Source organism: Macaca thibetana, chromosome 7, assembly GCF_024542745.1.
Source record: "Macaca thibetana thibetana isolate TM-01 chromosome 7, ASM2454274v1, whole genome shotgun sequence".
NCBI classification, from domain to species: domain Eukaryota; kingdom Metazoa; phylum Chordata; class Mammalia; order Primates; family Cercopithecidae; genus Macaca; species Macaca thibetana.
Genome location: NC_065584.1, coordinates 43799765 through 43815272, shown reverse-complemented (window position 1 = coordinate 43815272; position 15508 = coordinate 43799765). Strand labels below are relative to the sequence as shown.

Sequence of the window (15508 nt, the reverse complement as noted above, 5' to 3'; positions counted from 1 at the left end):
ATGATGTTTGTTGTAAAGTACTGTATTTCACTAATGGATAGTCAGAAAGCTCATGATCATTTGTAATTATAGGTAATTTCAGATAAGAATGCCCTTAAGGGCCGGGCGCGGTGGCTCAAGCCTGTAATCCCAGCACTTTGGGAGGCTGAGACGGGCGGATCATGAGGTCAGGAGATCGAGACCATCCTGACTAACACAGTGAAACCCCATCTCTACTAAAAATACAAAAAACTAGCCGGGCGAGGTGGCGGGCGCCTGTAGTCCCAGCTACTCGGGAGGCTGAGGCAGGAGAATGGCTTAAACCCGGGAGGCGGAGCTTTCAGTGAGCTGAGATGCGGCCACTGCACCCCAGCCTGGGCGACAGAGCGAGACTCCGTCTCAAAAAAAAAAAAAAAAAAAAAAAAAAAAAAAAAAAAAGAATGCCCTTAAGATAAAACCTTTGCTATACAATTGTAATTATTTCCATGGGCCAAATTCGTAGAAGTGGCATTGTGCCATAGGGTTTGCAAACCTAAAGCTTTTTTTTTTTTTTTTTTTTTTTTTTTTTTTTTTTTTTTTTTTTTTGAGACAGAGTCTCACTCTGTTGCCCAGACTGGAGTGCAGTGGCGGGATCTTGACTCACTGCAACCTCCACCTCCTGGCTGCAATTGATTTTTCTGCCTCAGCCTCCCAAGGAGCTGGGACTACAGGCGTGCGCCACCACAACTGGCTAATTTTTGTATTTTTAGGAGATGGGGTTTCACCATATTAACCAGGCTGGTCTCGAGCTCCTGACCTTGTGATCTGCCTGCCTTGGCCTCTCAAAGTGCTGGGATTACAGGTGTGAGCCACCGTGCTGAGCTTAAAGCTTTTATTTTTATTTTTATTATTTATTTATTTATTTATTGAGACTACTCTATTGCCAAGGCTGGAGTGCAGTGGCGCGATTTTGGCTCACTGCAATCTCCACCTCCTGGGTTCAAGCGATTCTCATGCCTCAGCCCCCTGAGTAGCTGGGATTACAGGTGCCAACCACCATGCCTGGCTAATTTTTGTAGTTTTAGTAGAGACGGAATTTCACCATGTTGGCCAGGCTGGTCTTGAACTCCTGACCTGAAATGATCCACCTGCCTCAGCCTCCCAAAATACTGGGATTATGGGCGTGAGCCACCACATTTGGCCTTTTTTTTTTAAATTAAAAAATTTTAAGTAAACTTTTGTTGATGTATATGTAACACACACACATAAAAATGAACAGGACTTAAGTATAGAGTTTGATGAATATTTATAAATGAAACACACCCATATAATCACCCTGCCAGATAAAAATGTAGAACTTTGCCAGCATCCCTAAGTGCCCCAGGTCCTTCTCCCAATCACTGCCCTCCTTTCCTAAAGGTAAGCACCACTTTGAGCCCTATGGATAAGTGTAGAGTCTTTAACACCATTCAAATGGAATTATAAATGTCTTCTCTTATGTACACTATGTACTCTTTTGTGTTTGACTTATTTCATTGTATATCATGTCTGTAAGATTTACCTTATCGTAGCAAGTATCAGTAAGTCTTTCTTGTTCATTGTTGTGCATGAATATACAATTATATGAATATACCATAACATATTTACCATTGTATTGTTGGTGCACATTTGTTTTGCTGCCAGTTTTTTTGTTTTTGGTTTTGTTCTGTTTTGTTTTTTGAGATGGAGTCTCACTCTGTCACCCTGGCTGTAGTGCAGTGGGGCACGATCTTGGCTCACTGCAACCTCTGCCTCCTGGGTTCAAGCGATTCTCTGGCCTCAGCCGCCTGAGTAGCTGGAATTATAGGTGTGTGCCACCATGCCCAGCTAATTCTGTATTTTTACTAGAGATGGGGTTTCACAGTGTTGGCCAGGCTGGTCTTGAACTCCTGACCTCAGGTGATTAGCCCACCTCGGCCTCCCACAGTGCTGGGATTACAGGCATGAGCCACCACACGTGACCTGTTGCCAGTTTTTAGCTACTATGAATAAAGCTGTTCGGAACATTCTTGTATATACCTTGTATAAATCCTCATTTCCATCTTGTATCTACCTAGGAACGGAGCTGATGGTGTCAGAGCATATGATCTTTAGCTTTAGTATATACTGCCAAACAGTTAATCAAAGTAGTTCTTCCAATTTATACTCACCAGAATTTCTTGCTCCAATCTCTGCTGCTAATACTTGGCATTTAAAATTTATTATTTAAGCCTTGATGTTATGTGTAATGATTTATAGATGTTTTAAAATACATTCTAGGCTGGGTGTGGTGGCTCATGGCTGTAATCCCAGCACTTTGATAGGCTGAGGCAGGAGCATTGCTTGAGCCCAGAAGCCTCCTACTCTCTCCTCTGCCATAGTAAACAAACAATACCAGCCTGGGCAACATAAGGAGACCCCATCTCTACAAAAATAAAAATAAAAATAATTAGCTGGGAATGGTGGTACCTGCCTGTGGTCCCAGCTTCTCTGGAGACTGAGGTGGGAGAAGCACTTGAGTCTAGGAAGTTGAGACTGCAGTGAGCCATGATTGTGCTACTGCACTCTAGCCTGGGCAACAGAGCAAGACCCTGTCTCCAAAAAACATACACATATATACTGGAGATATAGATATAGATGAATACACATATACACATATACTGGAGATCATATATATGTATGGAGATCACATATACATATATAATATATGTTTATATATATTATATGTTTATATGTTTATAATATATAATATATAAATGTATTATAATATATATAAACGTATATATTATATAATACATAATATATATTATATTTTTATATAATATATTTATATATTACATATAAACATATATAATATGTATATGTGATCTCCAGTATATACATTACATATATTCTACAAAGAACTTTTGTCCAGTATATATATTATATATATACTGTGATATATAACTTTTGTCCAGTATATATTATATACTGTAATATATAATATTGTAATAATATTATATTATTACATATACTATAACATAACATATATTACAGTATAATATAATATATACTGGACAAAAGTCTTCTGTAGAATGTATGTAAATTGCAAATAATTCTGACTGTGGCTTGATTTTTCAATCTTTTAATGAACAAGCATTCATAATTTTAATATAGTTTGAATTTATCAACTTCTTTTGTGGCTTATACTTTTATATTCCTTTTTTTTTTTTTTTTTTTTTGAGATGGAGTCCTGCTCTGTTGCCCAGGCTAGAGTGCAGTGGCACAATCTTGGCTCACTGCAACGTCTACCTCCTGGGTTCAAGTGATTCTCCTGCCTCAGCCTCCTGAGTATCTGGGACTACAGGTGTATACAACAAGGCGTAGCCAATTTTTGTGTTTTTAGTAGAGATGGGGTTTCACCATGTTGGTCAGGCTGGTCTTGAACTCCTGAACTCAGGTGGTCCACCTGCCTCGGCCTCCCAGAGTGCTGGGATTACAGATGTGAACCACCACGCCTGGCCTGTTATATTCTTTAAAGACCTCTTTTTACTATGAAAGTATTCTGTTACATTATTTTCTAGAACAATTTTGTCCAATAGGATTTTCTGCAATGGTGGAAATGTTCCATAGCTATATTGTACAAAACAGTGACTACTAGCAACCTCTGCCTCCTGTTCAAGCCACTTGTGGCTATTGAACAGTTGAGATGTGGCTAGTATGGCAGAGGAAATGAATTATTCAATTAATTTGAATTTAAATCTCACATGTGCCTGGCGACTGTCATACTGGACAGCTCAGTTCTGAAAATGTAATTGTTTTAAATTTTATATTTAGCTCTACAATCTTTCAAGAATGAATTGATTTTGTATGCTGTGTTGAAACAATCGAAATTTACTTTTTTCCATATGGCTATAAACAGTTGACCCAACAGTTTATTGAAAAGCTCACCATGTTCCTACTGTGCTGTAGTGTCACCTTCACACGTGAAGTCGACATGAAGTCGCCCTATATGTGAGGCTCTATTTTCAAATGACCTATTTTCTTTCATCACTTCTCTTTGCACCAGTACTATACTTTGTAATTTTGGTAACTATATATTAAGTCTTGATATCTGATAGTGTAAGTTGTCCAACTTGTTCTTTAAGAAAATCTTCATTATTCTTTGCTTTTTGCATTTTTATATAAATTTTATAAATAACTTGTCAGTTTTCACGCGTGTGTGCGCACACACACATTCTCACACACACACGCACACTCCTGCTGGGATTTTTATTAGGATTACATGGCATGTATAAAACGTTTCAGAAAAAAATTGACATTTAAAAAATACTACATCTTTCAATCTGTGAGTATAACGTTTTAATTATTCTGTTCAAAATATTTTCTAATTTTCATTTCTATTTCTCATTCGACCTATGGGCCATATAAAAATATATTGTTTAGGCTGCGTGTGGTGGCTCACGCCCGTAATCCCAGCACTTTGGGAGGGTGAGGCAGGCGGATCACGAAGTCAGGAGTTCGAGACCAACCTGACCGACATGGTGAAACCCTGTCTTTACCAAAAATACAAAAATTAGCCAGGCATGGTGATGTGCACCTGTAATCCCAGCTACTCAGGAGGCTGAGGCAGGAGAATCACTTGAACCTGGGAGGTGGAGGTTGCAGTGAGCCGAGATTGCGCCACTGCACTCCAGCCTGGGTGACAGAGCGAGACTCCATCTCAAAAAAAAAAAATAAAAAAAAAAAAAAAAAAAAAAAAAATATATATATATATATATATATATTTATCTTAATTTCTGAATATTTGGAGATTTTGTCTGTTATATCTTTGCTGCTGACTAGAATTTCAATGTGGTCAGAGAACATACTCTGAATGATTTCAGTCTTTCAAAATTGCTGCAGCTTGACTTACGGTGCAGCATGGTCAGTTTCAGTAAATGTTCTGTACGCTCGTGAAAGCAATGTTGGCGTAGTGCTTACCAGATCAATGCTAATCAGACCAAGTTTGTTAATTGTGTTGTTGACATCTGTTATTATTGATTGTCTGATTAGTCTGTCATTTGTTGAGAGAAATGTATTAAATACTTTTATGTTTATGGATTTATCTTTTAAAGTTTTGGATAGATACCATATCGCCCTCCAAAAACATTGAGCCAATTTGTACATTTACTAGCAATATAAAAATATCTAGTTTCTCATACTTTGACCATCGCTGGATATTGCCTTTACATTTATTTTGCCTGTACAATATAGTAAAAGCTATCCTTTTGCTGTATACGTTTAAATTTCTTAAATTACAAATGCAATTGTTTTTCATAGATTTAATGGCAGTTTTATTTGTTTCCTCTGGACTTGTCTATCCATGTGTTTGACTATCTTTTTTTTGATGTGTACATTTGTCCTTAATGGATGCATTTCACTTGATCCAGTCTCTCAAGATACTCTAGACTAGGAGCTCAATTTGGTTCAGTTAAATTCATTTGACAGACGTTAAGCTACAGTGAAGTGCTCCATAAGTACTTCAGGGGGATGCATCGATGAGGGACATCCCTCAGTGTGGGGCAGCATGCCTGGGAGAGTGTAAGGAATGACCCAAGTCATACCTTAGGAAGCAAAAGTGCAGCCCCCATGGCAGATGCTGTTATTCAAGGATTTGCCCAGTATTCATTTCACAGGAGTAAACTATGACTGTCATAGGATGCTTTTTAGGTCTTATTTTGACTGGAAATTTTGGCCCAATGCTGGTAACTTATGCTTTTATAAACATTAAGTCTTACTTTGCCTTCTTTAGATTGAGAAGCTTGCCCAGACTCTTCCTTGCAATTACAATCAGCCTTCCCTGGATGATGTGAGTGTGGTTGATTCTTCTCCTACCTCAAGTCCTCCAGCTAAGAAATGCTCCAAAGTACAAGCAAGATGGCAGATGTCTGCAAAAAAGGCCCTTCTTTTGTGGGCTCAGGAACAATGTGCCACGTAAGTAGTTTGCTATGATCCTAAGAGACACACAGGGCAACTGTATCAACCAACACCACCTCACCACCCAAACACGTCCCTCACTTAAAATGAAAATTCTCACTATCCCCCTTCCTCTCAGTGCTTCTTCCATATGTGGAAGCCCGAGAGCTCAGCCACGTTTGGTTTCAAAGGCTGGAAGGTGGTATCACCTGGGTAAACTCGCTCACTCCTACCTGCTGTGTTTAGGTGGCATATTATTACATGGAAATAAAGTGGTAAAGTGCCAGGCACGATGGCTCACTCCTATAATCCCAACACTTTGGGAGGCTGAGGCGGGCAGATCACTTGAGGTCAGGAGTTCGAGATCAGCCTGGCTAACATGGTGAAACCCCGTCTCTATGAAAAATTAGCCTGGTATGGTGGCACGTGCCTGTAATCCCAGCTACTTGGGAGGCTGAGGCAGGAGAATTGCTTGAACCCGGGAGGTGGAGGTTGTGGTGAGCCGAAATCATGCTATTTCACTGCAGCCTGGGCAACAAGAGCGAAACTCTGTCACACACACACACACACACACACACACACACAACTTATCTCTTGAAGATGTATGTGAGTATATTAAGAGACCTCAGAGTTTAGAAATATAGCTCAATTAGGAAGCACAGAGACCAGACAGTATGCGTTTTGAGACAGAGTCTCACTTTGTCACCCAGGCTGGACTGCAGTGGTGCGATGATGGCTCACTACAGCCTTGACCTCCCAGGCTCAATTGATCCTTTCACCTTAGCCTCCTGAGTAGCTGGGACTGCAGGTACACACCACCATGTCTGGCTAATTTTTGTATGTTTTGTAGAGATGGGGTTTTGCCATGTTGCCCAGGCTGGTTTCAAACTCCTGAGCACAAGCAATTCACCTGCCTCCATCTCTGAAAGTGCTGGGATTACAGGTGTGAGCCACCACACCAGGCTGGAGTATGCATTTTAAAAAATTGGGGATAATGAAGGAAAGTTAGTGCTCATATCTTGTTTTTCTTTTAAAGAAAGAAAAATGTTTTCTGCTCTTGGGAGACAATTTACTTTCCTATTTTAACCAATGTCTGAGCTGGAGCTTAGGAAAAATAAGGACTGTAGATGCAGGAGATCTCTCTACTAGAACTGTAGAGTTCACAAGGCATTTCTTGTCACATCATAGCATTGTTAGGTAAATAGGGTCATAACTATGTTGCTAAGCCCTTTCAAATGCAGGACTTCAGAGTAAGTCCTTCCTGTTGAAAGGCCAAGATAGAGCTGAATTTCTGCCTTCAGCCTTACTTTTCTTTTTTTTGAGAGGGAGTTTTGCTCTTGTCGCCCAGGCTGGAGTGCAGTGGCAGGATCTCAGCTCACTGCAACCTCCACCTCCTGAGTTCAAGCAGTTCTCCTGCCTCAGCCTCCCGAGTAGCTGGCATTACAGGTGTGCACCACCATGCCCAGCTGATTTTGTATTTTTAGTAGAGATGAGGTTTCATCAGGTTGGCCCAGGCTGGTTTCAAACTCCGGACCTCAGGTGATCTGCCCACCTCTGCCTCCCAAAGTGCTGGGATTACAGGAGTGAACCACTGCTCCCGGCCTAGCCTTACTTTTCTTCAGTTGTCATTCATTCTCTATATTTTATGAGAGCCATAAACATACATAACCTTATATAGAGGTTTAAAGTATATTAAATGAATTGTTTCTTGAATCTCCTAGAGATAATTGTACTCCAGTTTTCTAAATTTTAAAAATCCCAAACAGTATTTGTGAAAAGCATTATTGTGTCTACTCAGATTTATTTCATTTATGCATAAATAACCTTAAAGTCCTTTCAAAGCCCCAAATATTTTACCACAGTTTATCTTTTCTTCACATCTCCCCATCTTTCTTAGTTTTCAGCTATAGAGCTTATGCTAAGCTTATTAAAATGTAGCACCTCTTCTTAAGTAATTCATCATGGGTTTATCCTAGTTTTGGCCATCGTTGGTGGTATTATATAACTTTTATTTCAATATCCTGTGTTTTATGATTTCAGTATTTGTGTTTTATTTCAATAAGACTCTTTTGTAAGTAATATGTTGTATTTTCTCATTTGTGAAACAGATGAATCAGGCCCCATTCTCCACATCTAAATGAGTGTAGGTTCTGCCAACCAGGAGCCTAATTCCGCCCTCTCTAAGGTCTGGCAGCAACATCTTTATGATATTGGCTTTGGCTCATCAGTGCAGAGCTGACCTACACAGTATTGAGTACAGTGCTTGCCAGTCAGTGCAGTGCTGGTTCAGTACTCAAGGTGCTGAGGTCTGGCCCTGCCTTCAGCTGCAGCCACCATCCCTTTAGTTATTATTAGGTTGGTGCAAAAGTGATTGCGGTTTTTGCCATTACTTTTAATTACTTAAAAGTAATTGCATTACTTTTGCCATAGCATTACAATTTGCCATTACTTTTAATGGTAAAAACTGCGATTACTTTTGCACCCACCTAAGAGTTTAGCTTAGTCTTGCACATTCTAAAGTCAGAGTACCTGGATTTGAAGTGCTGGTGCCCTGTACTTTCTAACTGGTGACTTTGAACACCTAATCTCTTTGTGTTCCAATTTCTTCAGTCATAAAATGTGAACAACAGTAATATGTCATAGGTTGTTATCTGCATGATAAGAATTAATTTTTTTAAAGCATTTAGAACAGTTTCTGGGTAGAGTAGATACCACAGACGTATTTGTTAGACAACACAAAAATCACTGACTGCTATGTAGTTTATTACAGTCATAGTTTTAAACTTTTTTCCCCTAAGTAAACAGGAAAACCCAGGTCATCTGGAGCAGACCTGTTTCCTGAGTAGCTTTTATCATTTGATTCATACCTTAAAATAGTCTATTGAAGTTTTTCGTGCTTTTTATGGGATATGAAAGGACACGATAGTTGTTCTAGAATATATCCCAAATGTTGCAGCCAACTATACCCTTTTGCAGAACTTTCACTGATCCCTTATGAAGCACAGAATAGTGATGGAGTGATTTTTTAAAAAAATATGTGTCTTAAGCCCTGATTATATGCCAGGCATTGTTTGGGGAATGAGTCTACAGTGGTGAACAAGAAAGGCAAAGCCCTTGCTCTCAAAGGCTTGCATCCTGATGGGGAAAGCAGGAATCATCATGAAGAAATGTGATAATTACAGTTGGCAAGCAGATTGTGAAGGACTTTTGATATGGTCAAGAAGGTTGAGGGCAGGGAGAGTGTCTCCTTTACTGCAGGTGGTAAGACAGGGCTTTGCTGCAGAGAGGCTTTGAACTGACTCCTCAAGTGGAGGCTTTATGAAGAAGTATGAGAAGGAGCATCCAAGGACAGTGACTAGGAGGGTGGCTTTGAGAAACGGGAACGAGGCTGGTGACTGTAACTCTGTAAGAGAGGGGAGATACAAAGATGAGAAAAGCAGGCAGGGGCCAAATCACATAGGGTCTGTAGACCAGGGTGAGAGATGTCATTCTAAATACAATGGCTAGCTAATGATGTTGATAGATAGATAGATAGATAGATGGATGGATAGATAGATAGATTGATTGATTGATTGATTGATTTTATTGTGATAAAATATACATAACCTAAAATCCACCACTTTGACCCTTTTTAAGTGTGCAGTTCAGTGGCACTAACTACATTCATATTGTTGTCTAGCCATCACCACTCTCTGTCACCAGAACTTTTTTCATTTTGTGAAACTGTACCTGTTAAACTAGAACTCCCCATCACCTGCAACCTTTGGCCTCTGGCAACCACCATTCTACTTCCCTATGAATTTGACTACTCTACATACCTCATATGAGTGGAATCATATGGTATTTGTCCTTTTGTGACTGGCTTATTTCACTTAGCATGGTTTTTAAGGTTCCTTCGTGTTGTAGCATGTGTCAGAACTTCCCTCCTTTTTTTTTTTTTTTGAGACGGTCTCATTCTGTCACCCAGGCTGGAGTGCAGTGGTGCAATTGTAGCTCACTGCAGCTTCAATCTCTCAGTGTCAAGTGATCCTCCCGCCTCAGCCTCCCAAAGTGCTGGGATTGCAGGCGTGAGCCAACGCCCCCAGCCAGAATTTCCCTTCTTTTTAAGGATGAATAATATTCATTGCATGTATATACCACATTTTGTTTATCCATTCATCCGTCATGATGGGTTTTAAGCAGAGGAGTGACAAGGTCTATCTATCTAGTGAGCTGCAGGCCATTAATTGCACACAATGTATCATTTAATTTGTCCCACTGAAAAAGAAAGTGATTTCCTCTAGTTAGGGACCTTCCCTGTATGTAGAAGTTTAAAGGCAGGCTTAAGCCAACATATTTGGTAATGAAGGGCATCCATCTTGGGTGAATATCATTATCTCCTGGAGGGCTTTTTTAAAGGCACAGATTTCAGGCCCACCTTCAGAGTTTGATTCAGTAGGTGTGGGATTTGGCCTGAGAATTTGCATTTCTAACACCTGCACCCTGGGTGATACTGTTGTTGCTGGCTCAGGAACCAAATTTTGAGAATCAGTGTTCTGTGGTATTTTGAGTTTCATCAAGCTTGGCATTTTCCTTTAATTTGATCACAAGATTAAAAATTTTATCTAGCATGATGTATCTAATTTACTTGATTTGACAAGTTTTAATTACTATTGAATGTAGTGGAGGGGTGTGTTACATTATTTTTAATGGTATTTATCATGTTTTTGTCCTTTTATGATAGCTATGAGTCTGTCAATGTGACAGATTTTAAGTCAAGTTGGAGAAATGGGATGGCTTTTTTGGCCATCATTCATGCCTTGCGACCAGACCTAATTGACATGAAGAGTGTGAAGCATAGATCCAACAAAGACAATCTGAGAGAGGCCTTCAGAATTGCAGAACGAGAATTAAAAATCCCCAGATTGCTGGAACCAGAAGGTAAAGAAGCTTCTTTGTTTTTAAAACAATCTTTAAGGCTTAGCATGAAGTTGATTTCAAAATAGTATCTATACATGAATAAACATAATAGCATTCTATTGTAGTCCTGGAGGGCTTAACTTAAACTGTTTATCGAATTTTATATGATTAAACAATTCCTACCAATTGGTTAACTTCAGTAATTACAGGGGAAGCCACAGCTGAAAGCAAACAATGCTGTTATTGGGAATAATTTGAGCCTCTGTCTTGATTTTCTTCTATTATGTTCTGTGTTTTTTTCTTCTTGATTCTATTATTCTATTCTAAATCTTTTTTGTAAGATGTTTCTCTGAGTCTTGAATTAAAGTTGGTTATATGTCTGTCCTCACTCCCTCTGAGTTAAAGCTGAAACCTCTCTGAGAATAGAAACTGCCGCTTTCCCGTCTGTCCTTATATGGTTGGCCATTGATTCTGCTCAATCGTGTTGGATTGTTAACGACAACATCCTGAGTACTGGTTAGTTTTACAGAGATCATCATCAAATTATAATTTAACTTTATAAAATTAAGATTTAAAAATTTTACTTCTTTCTCAAAAGCACTTTACTTTGGATTGTAATGTTTCATAATATAACCAAAGCTATTAAAAAAAACATTAAGGTCGTAATAGAGGTATACAGGATTGGTGAAAATTATGATGAATGCGTAGGTCAAGCACGTGTGAATTCTAGTCTCAGCTCTATTACTGGGATGTGTATACAAATGTTTAGTGACTGGCCTCCCAAACAATGGGAAACATACACACATTTACACTATGATAGATTTGACTGATATTAAGGAATGTGTATTATTTTATGAATAATTATAACATTTATGATATGCTTTCTTATAGATTTCATATAGCCCCAAAATGCTTTTGTTGATTTTTGCCAAACTCTGTATCCTTCTGTAATCGACTTAGGGTTGTATTTGCTGAAGAAATGTAGTTCTGACATGAATGTTAGTTTAGAATTTCCTTTATGTTAATAAGTGGAATAAGAGGTATATCAGAACTTCATTTGTTCTTCAGTGACATGAATGGCTTCTTTGCTGAATTGAATACTAGAAGAATATTTTCTCAACTTTTGATGCTATTCACAACGCAACTAACAGCTTTAGACAGAACATATTTTTAAGATTTACCTGCATTATTAACATTTTATTCATCTCTTTTTTAGCAGTTAACAGAACAACAGTCAAGCCCTCATTTGCAGACTTCTGTGTTATAAATGCTACCGTTATGACTGATTTCAAGTTACCAATGTGCAATCACTAAACGCAGAATTAGAAAAAGATGTTCAGTACCACACCATGATATGTTGTTTCTGTCACACAGATACAATAGACAGATAGCCTCAGGAGCATATAGATAATAGTAAAATATAATACAATAATTGGGAAGTGATAAGTTTTGAGTATTTATTACCTATGCTTTTAATATAATTTGTGCATTTATATGATTTAATTTTTATTGATGATTTTTTCACAACCAGCTTACAAAAACTTCTGAACATTTAGCAATCAACTCTCTTAAGCTGATGTTAGTCAGCTAGTTCCAGCACACTCACTGCCCAGGTGACTGTGGATTTGTCACTTAATCTTTTTCGTTTTAAGCAGCTTTATTAAGAGATAATTCACATACCATATAATGTATCCATTTAAGTATACAAATTAGTGGTTTCTAGTATACAGCCTGCCCTCCGTGTCTATGGGTTCCATATCCATGGAGTCAGCCAACAATGGATTGAAAATATTTGGGGAAAAAGAAAAGCATTTGTCCTGAGCATGTACAGACTTTTTTCTTGTCATTATTCCCTAAACAATACATGTTACACAAATGTATAACAACTATTTACATAGCATTTACATTGTATTGGATATTAAAAGCAATCTAGAGATGAGTCCTGGAAGCAGTTCCTGTGGATACCAAGGAGAACTGTATTCACAAAATTGTTCAGTCATCATCACCGTTCATTTTAGAACATGTTTGTCATCCCCAAAGGAACTCCTGTGACCATTAGCAATTACTCTCCATTTGCCCCCAACCCCCCTCATGCCCCAGTACTTTCTAATTACATTTCACATATACGGAATTATACAATACACAGTCTTTGTGACTGGCTTCTTTAACTTAGCAAAATATCTCCAAGGTTATCTATGTTGTGGCATGTATCAATACTTCATTCCTTTTTTTTTTTTTGGAATGAGTCTTGCTCTGTTGCCCAGCAATCTTGGCTCACTGCAACCTCCACCTCCTGGGTTACAGCGATTCTTGTGCCTTAGCCTCCTGAGTAGCTGGGACTACAGGTGTGCGCCACCATGCCTGGCTAATTTTTTGTATTTTTATTTTTTTTTGAGACAGAGTCTCACTCAGTCTCCCAAGCTGGAGTGCAGTGGTGTGATCTTGCCTCACCACAGCCTCCAACTCCTTGGTTCAAGTGATTCTTGTGCCTCAGCCTCTTGAGTAGCTGGGACTACAGGTGTGCGCCACTACGCCCGGCTAATTTTTTTGTATTTTTATTTTTTTTGAGACAGGGTCTCACTCAGTCTCCCAAGCTGGAGTGCAGTGGTGTGATCTTGCCTCACCATAGCCTCCATCTCCTTGGTTCAAGTGATTCTCCTACCTCAGCCTTCTGAGTAGCTGGGTCTACTGGTGTGTGCCACTGTGCCTGGCGAATTTTTGTGTTTTTAGTAGAGATGGGGTTTTACTATGTTGTCCAGGCTGGTCTCGAACTCCTGGCTTCAAGCATTGGGCCACCTCAGCCTCCCAAAGTGCCGGGATTACAGACGTGAGCCACCACGCCTGGCCTCTTTTTGTATTTTTAAATAAACTTTCAGCAGGGCGCTGTGTCTCAAGCCTGTAATCCCAGCACTTTGGGAGACCGAGGTGGGCAGACACGAGGTAAGGAGTTCAAGACCTAGCCTGGCCAGCATGGTGAAACCCCGTCTCTACTAAAAATACAAAATTAGTTGGGCGTGGTGGTGCGCCTGTAATCCCAGTTACTGCCTCATCTGGCCGAGCTAGTGCTAATCAGAGTTCTCATGGTGAAGTTACTCTTTTCTCCCGCTTCTTTCCATACTGTGCTCTTTGGAGGGAAATCACTGCATAGCCCACACTTGGGAGAGTTACACTCACTCTCCTTGATGGCAGATTATCTATGTAAATTATTTGAAGTTCTTCTGCTCAGAAATTTGTCTATTCTCCCCCATTTACTTACTTATTCAGTCATTTATTTATATCAATATGGGCTTATTGTACTACTATGTTTATTTTAAGGGTCAATTTTTTAAAAAGTCTCTTTACGCTCAAAGTTTTGGCCAGTGGGAGCTCTTTAGTTGGCTCCTGTGCTCCTTTGATATGTCCCCATCAGTATGGGGTTTGCTTGTTTGTTTTTGAGCATTTTCTTACTTTCTGGCCTGACAAGATGCTGCAGGCTCATCTTGTGTATTTCCTGCCCCAGTCTTAGGATCGTCATTTCTCCAAGGAGCCCTGGCTCTTTTTATTGGAGAATGGTATTAGAAACCAAGATCTGGCTGCTACCTGTGCTCTTTGCTACTGGTATTTAGCCTCTGTGGACTTCAGGTTTTGGTAAGAGTTGAATTTAGGTGATATTTATAAGCTCACAGCCTAATTTGAACTTAGAACTTGTATGTGAGCTTACAGCCTTATTTATTTATTTATTTATTTAGAGATTGGAGTATCTTGCTCTGTCTCCCAGGCTGGAGTGCAGTGGCTCAATCTTGGCTCACTGCAACCTTCGCCTACTGGGTTCAAGCAATTCTCCTGCCTCAGGCTCCCCAAGTAGCTGGGATTATAGACATGTGCCACCATGCCTGGCTAATTTTCGCATTTTTAGTAGAGAGAGGGTTTTGCCCTGTTGGCCAGGATGGTCTAGTACTCCTGACCTCAGGTGATTTGCCACCTCGGCCTCACAAAGTGCTAGGATTACAGGCTTAAGCCACCATGCTTGGTCTGCCTACAGCTGTATTTCTATAGTTTGGACATTGGTCTGCCTTCATGTTGGTTGTTACTAATTCTTGTTAACTTTTTACCCTTATCTTTTTTTCCCCCCTTCCTTTTTTACCTTCTTTTCTCCCTTTCCTTGTCTTTTGTCTTTTCTTTTTGGCTTTTCATTGTCTTTTGTTTTTCCTTTATTTTTTCTCGTGCTTTTGTCCTGTTTCTGATGACTGTCTGTTTTAAATACTTTTCTTATATTGTGATTCTCCAAATCTTTATTATTAGTATAAAATATTTTCTCCATTTTTGTATGTATGAATAACCAGGCAACTAACGAAATAGACACTATAGTAAAAACAAATTTTTTCTGCATAATTGCCCATAATTCATCATAAATGGCTTAAATAATAGCTCAAAAATATGAAATGCATCATGATTATTTATCCAAACCAAATACCTTAGTCATATTTGAATAAGGGAACTATTTTGACATAATATTGTTAACACATTTAATCTTCACGCGTGGCTTCATATATAATGAGAAGTTTTTGTAAAGCGATATCTAAATAAGCCAGTATCATTATTTTATGTATCTCTTGATGTTTATATCTTTTTCAGTTAAAGATAGAATAACTTAATTCTTAAAAATTCTTCCTATATTGAAACCCTACCCTCAGCTTTTTATTGCTAATTTTATATG

General features: G+C 39.0%; 1 protein-coding gene across 1 annotated transcript in view; it reads left to right on the top strand.

Annotated features, from left to right (window-relative positions):
- Nucleotides 1-15508, top strand: part of SYNE2 (spectrin repeat containing nuclear envelope protein 2) — a 377154-nt gene that overhangs the window by 94598 nt on the left and 267048 nt on the right. Inside the window, 2 exon segments of the mRNA XM_050797880.1 lie at nucleotides 5750-5931; nucleotides 10637-10833. Of these exon segments, the coding sequence (XP_050653837.1) occupies nucleotides 5750-5931; nucleotides 10637-10833 (379 nt within the window).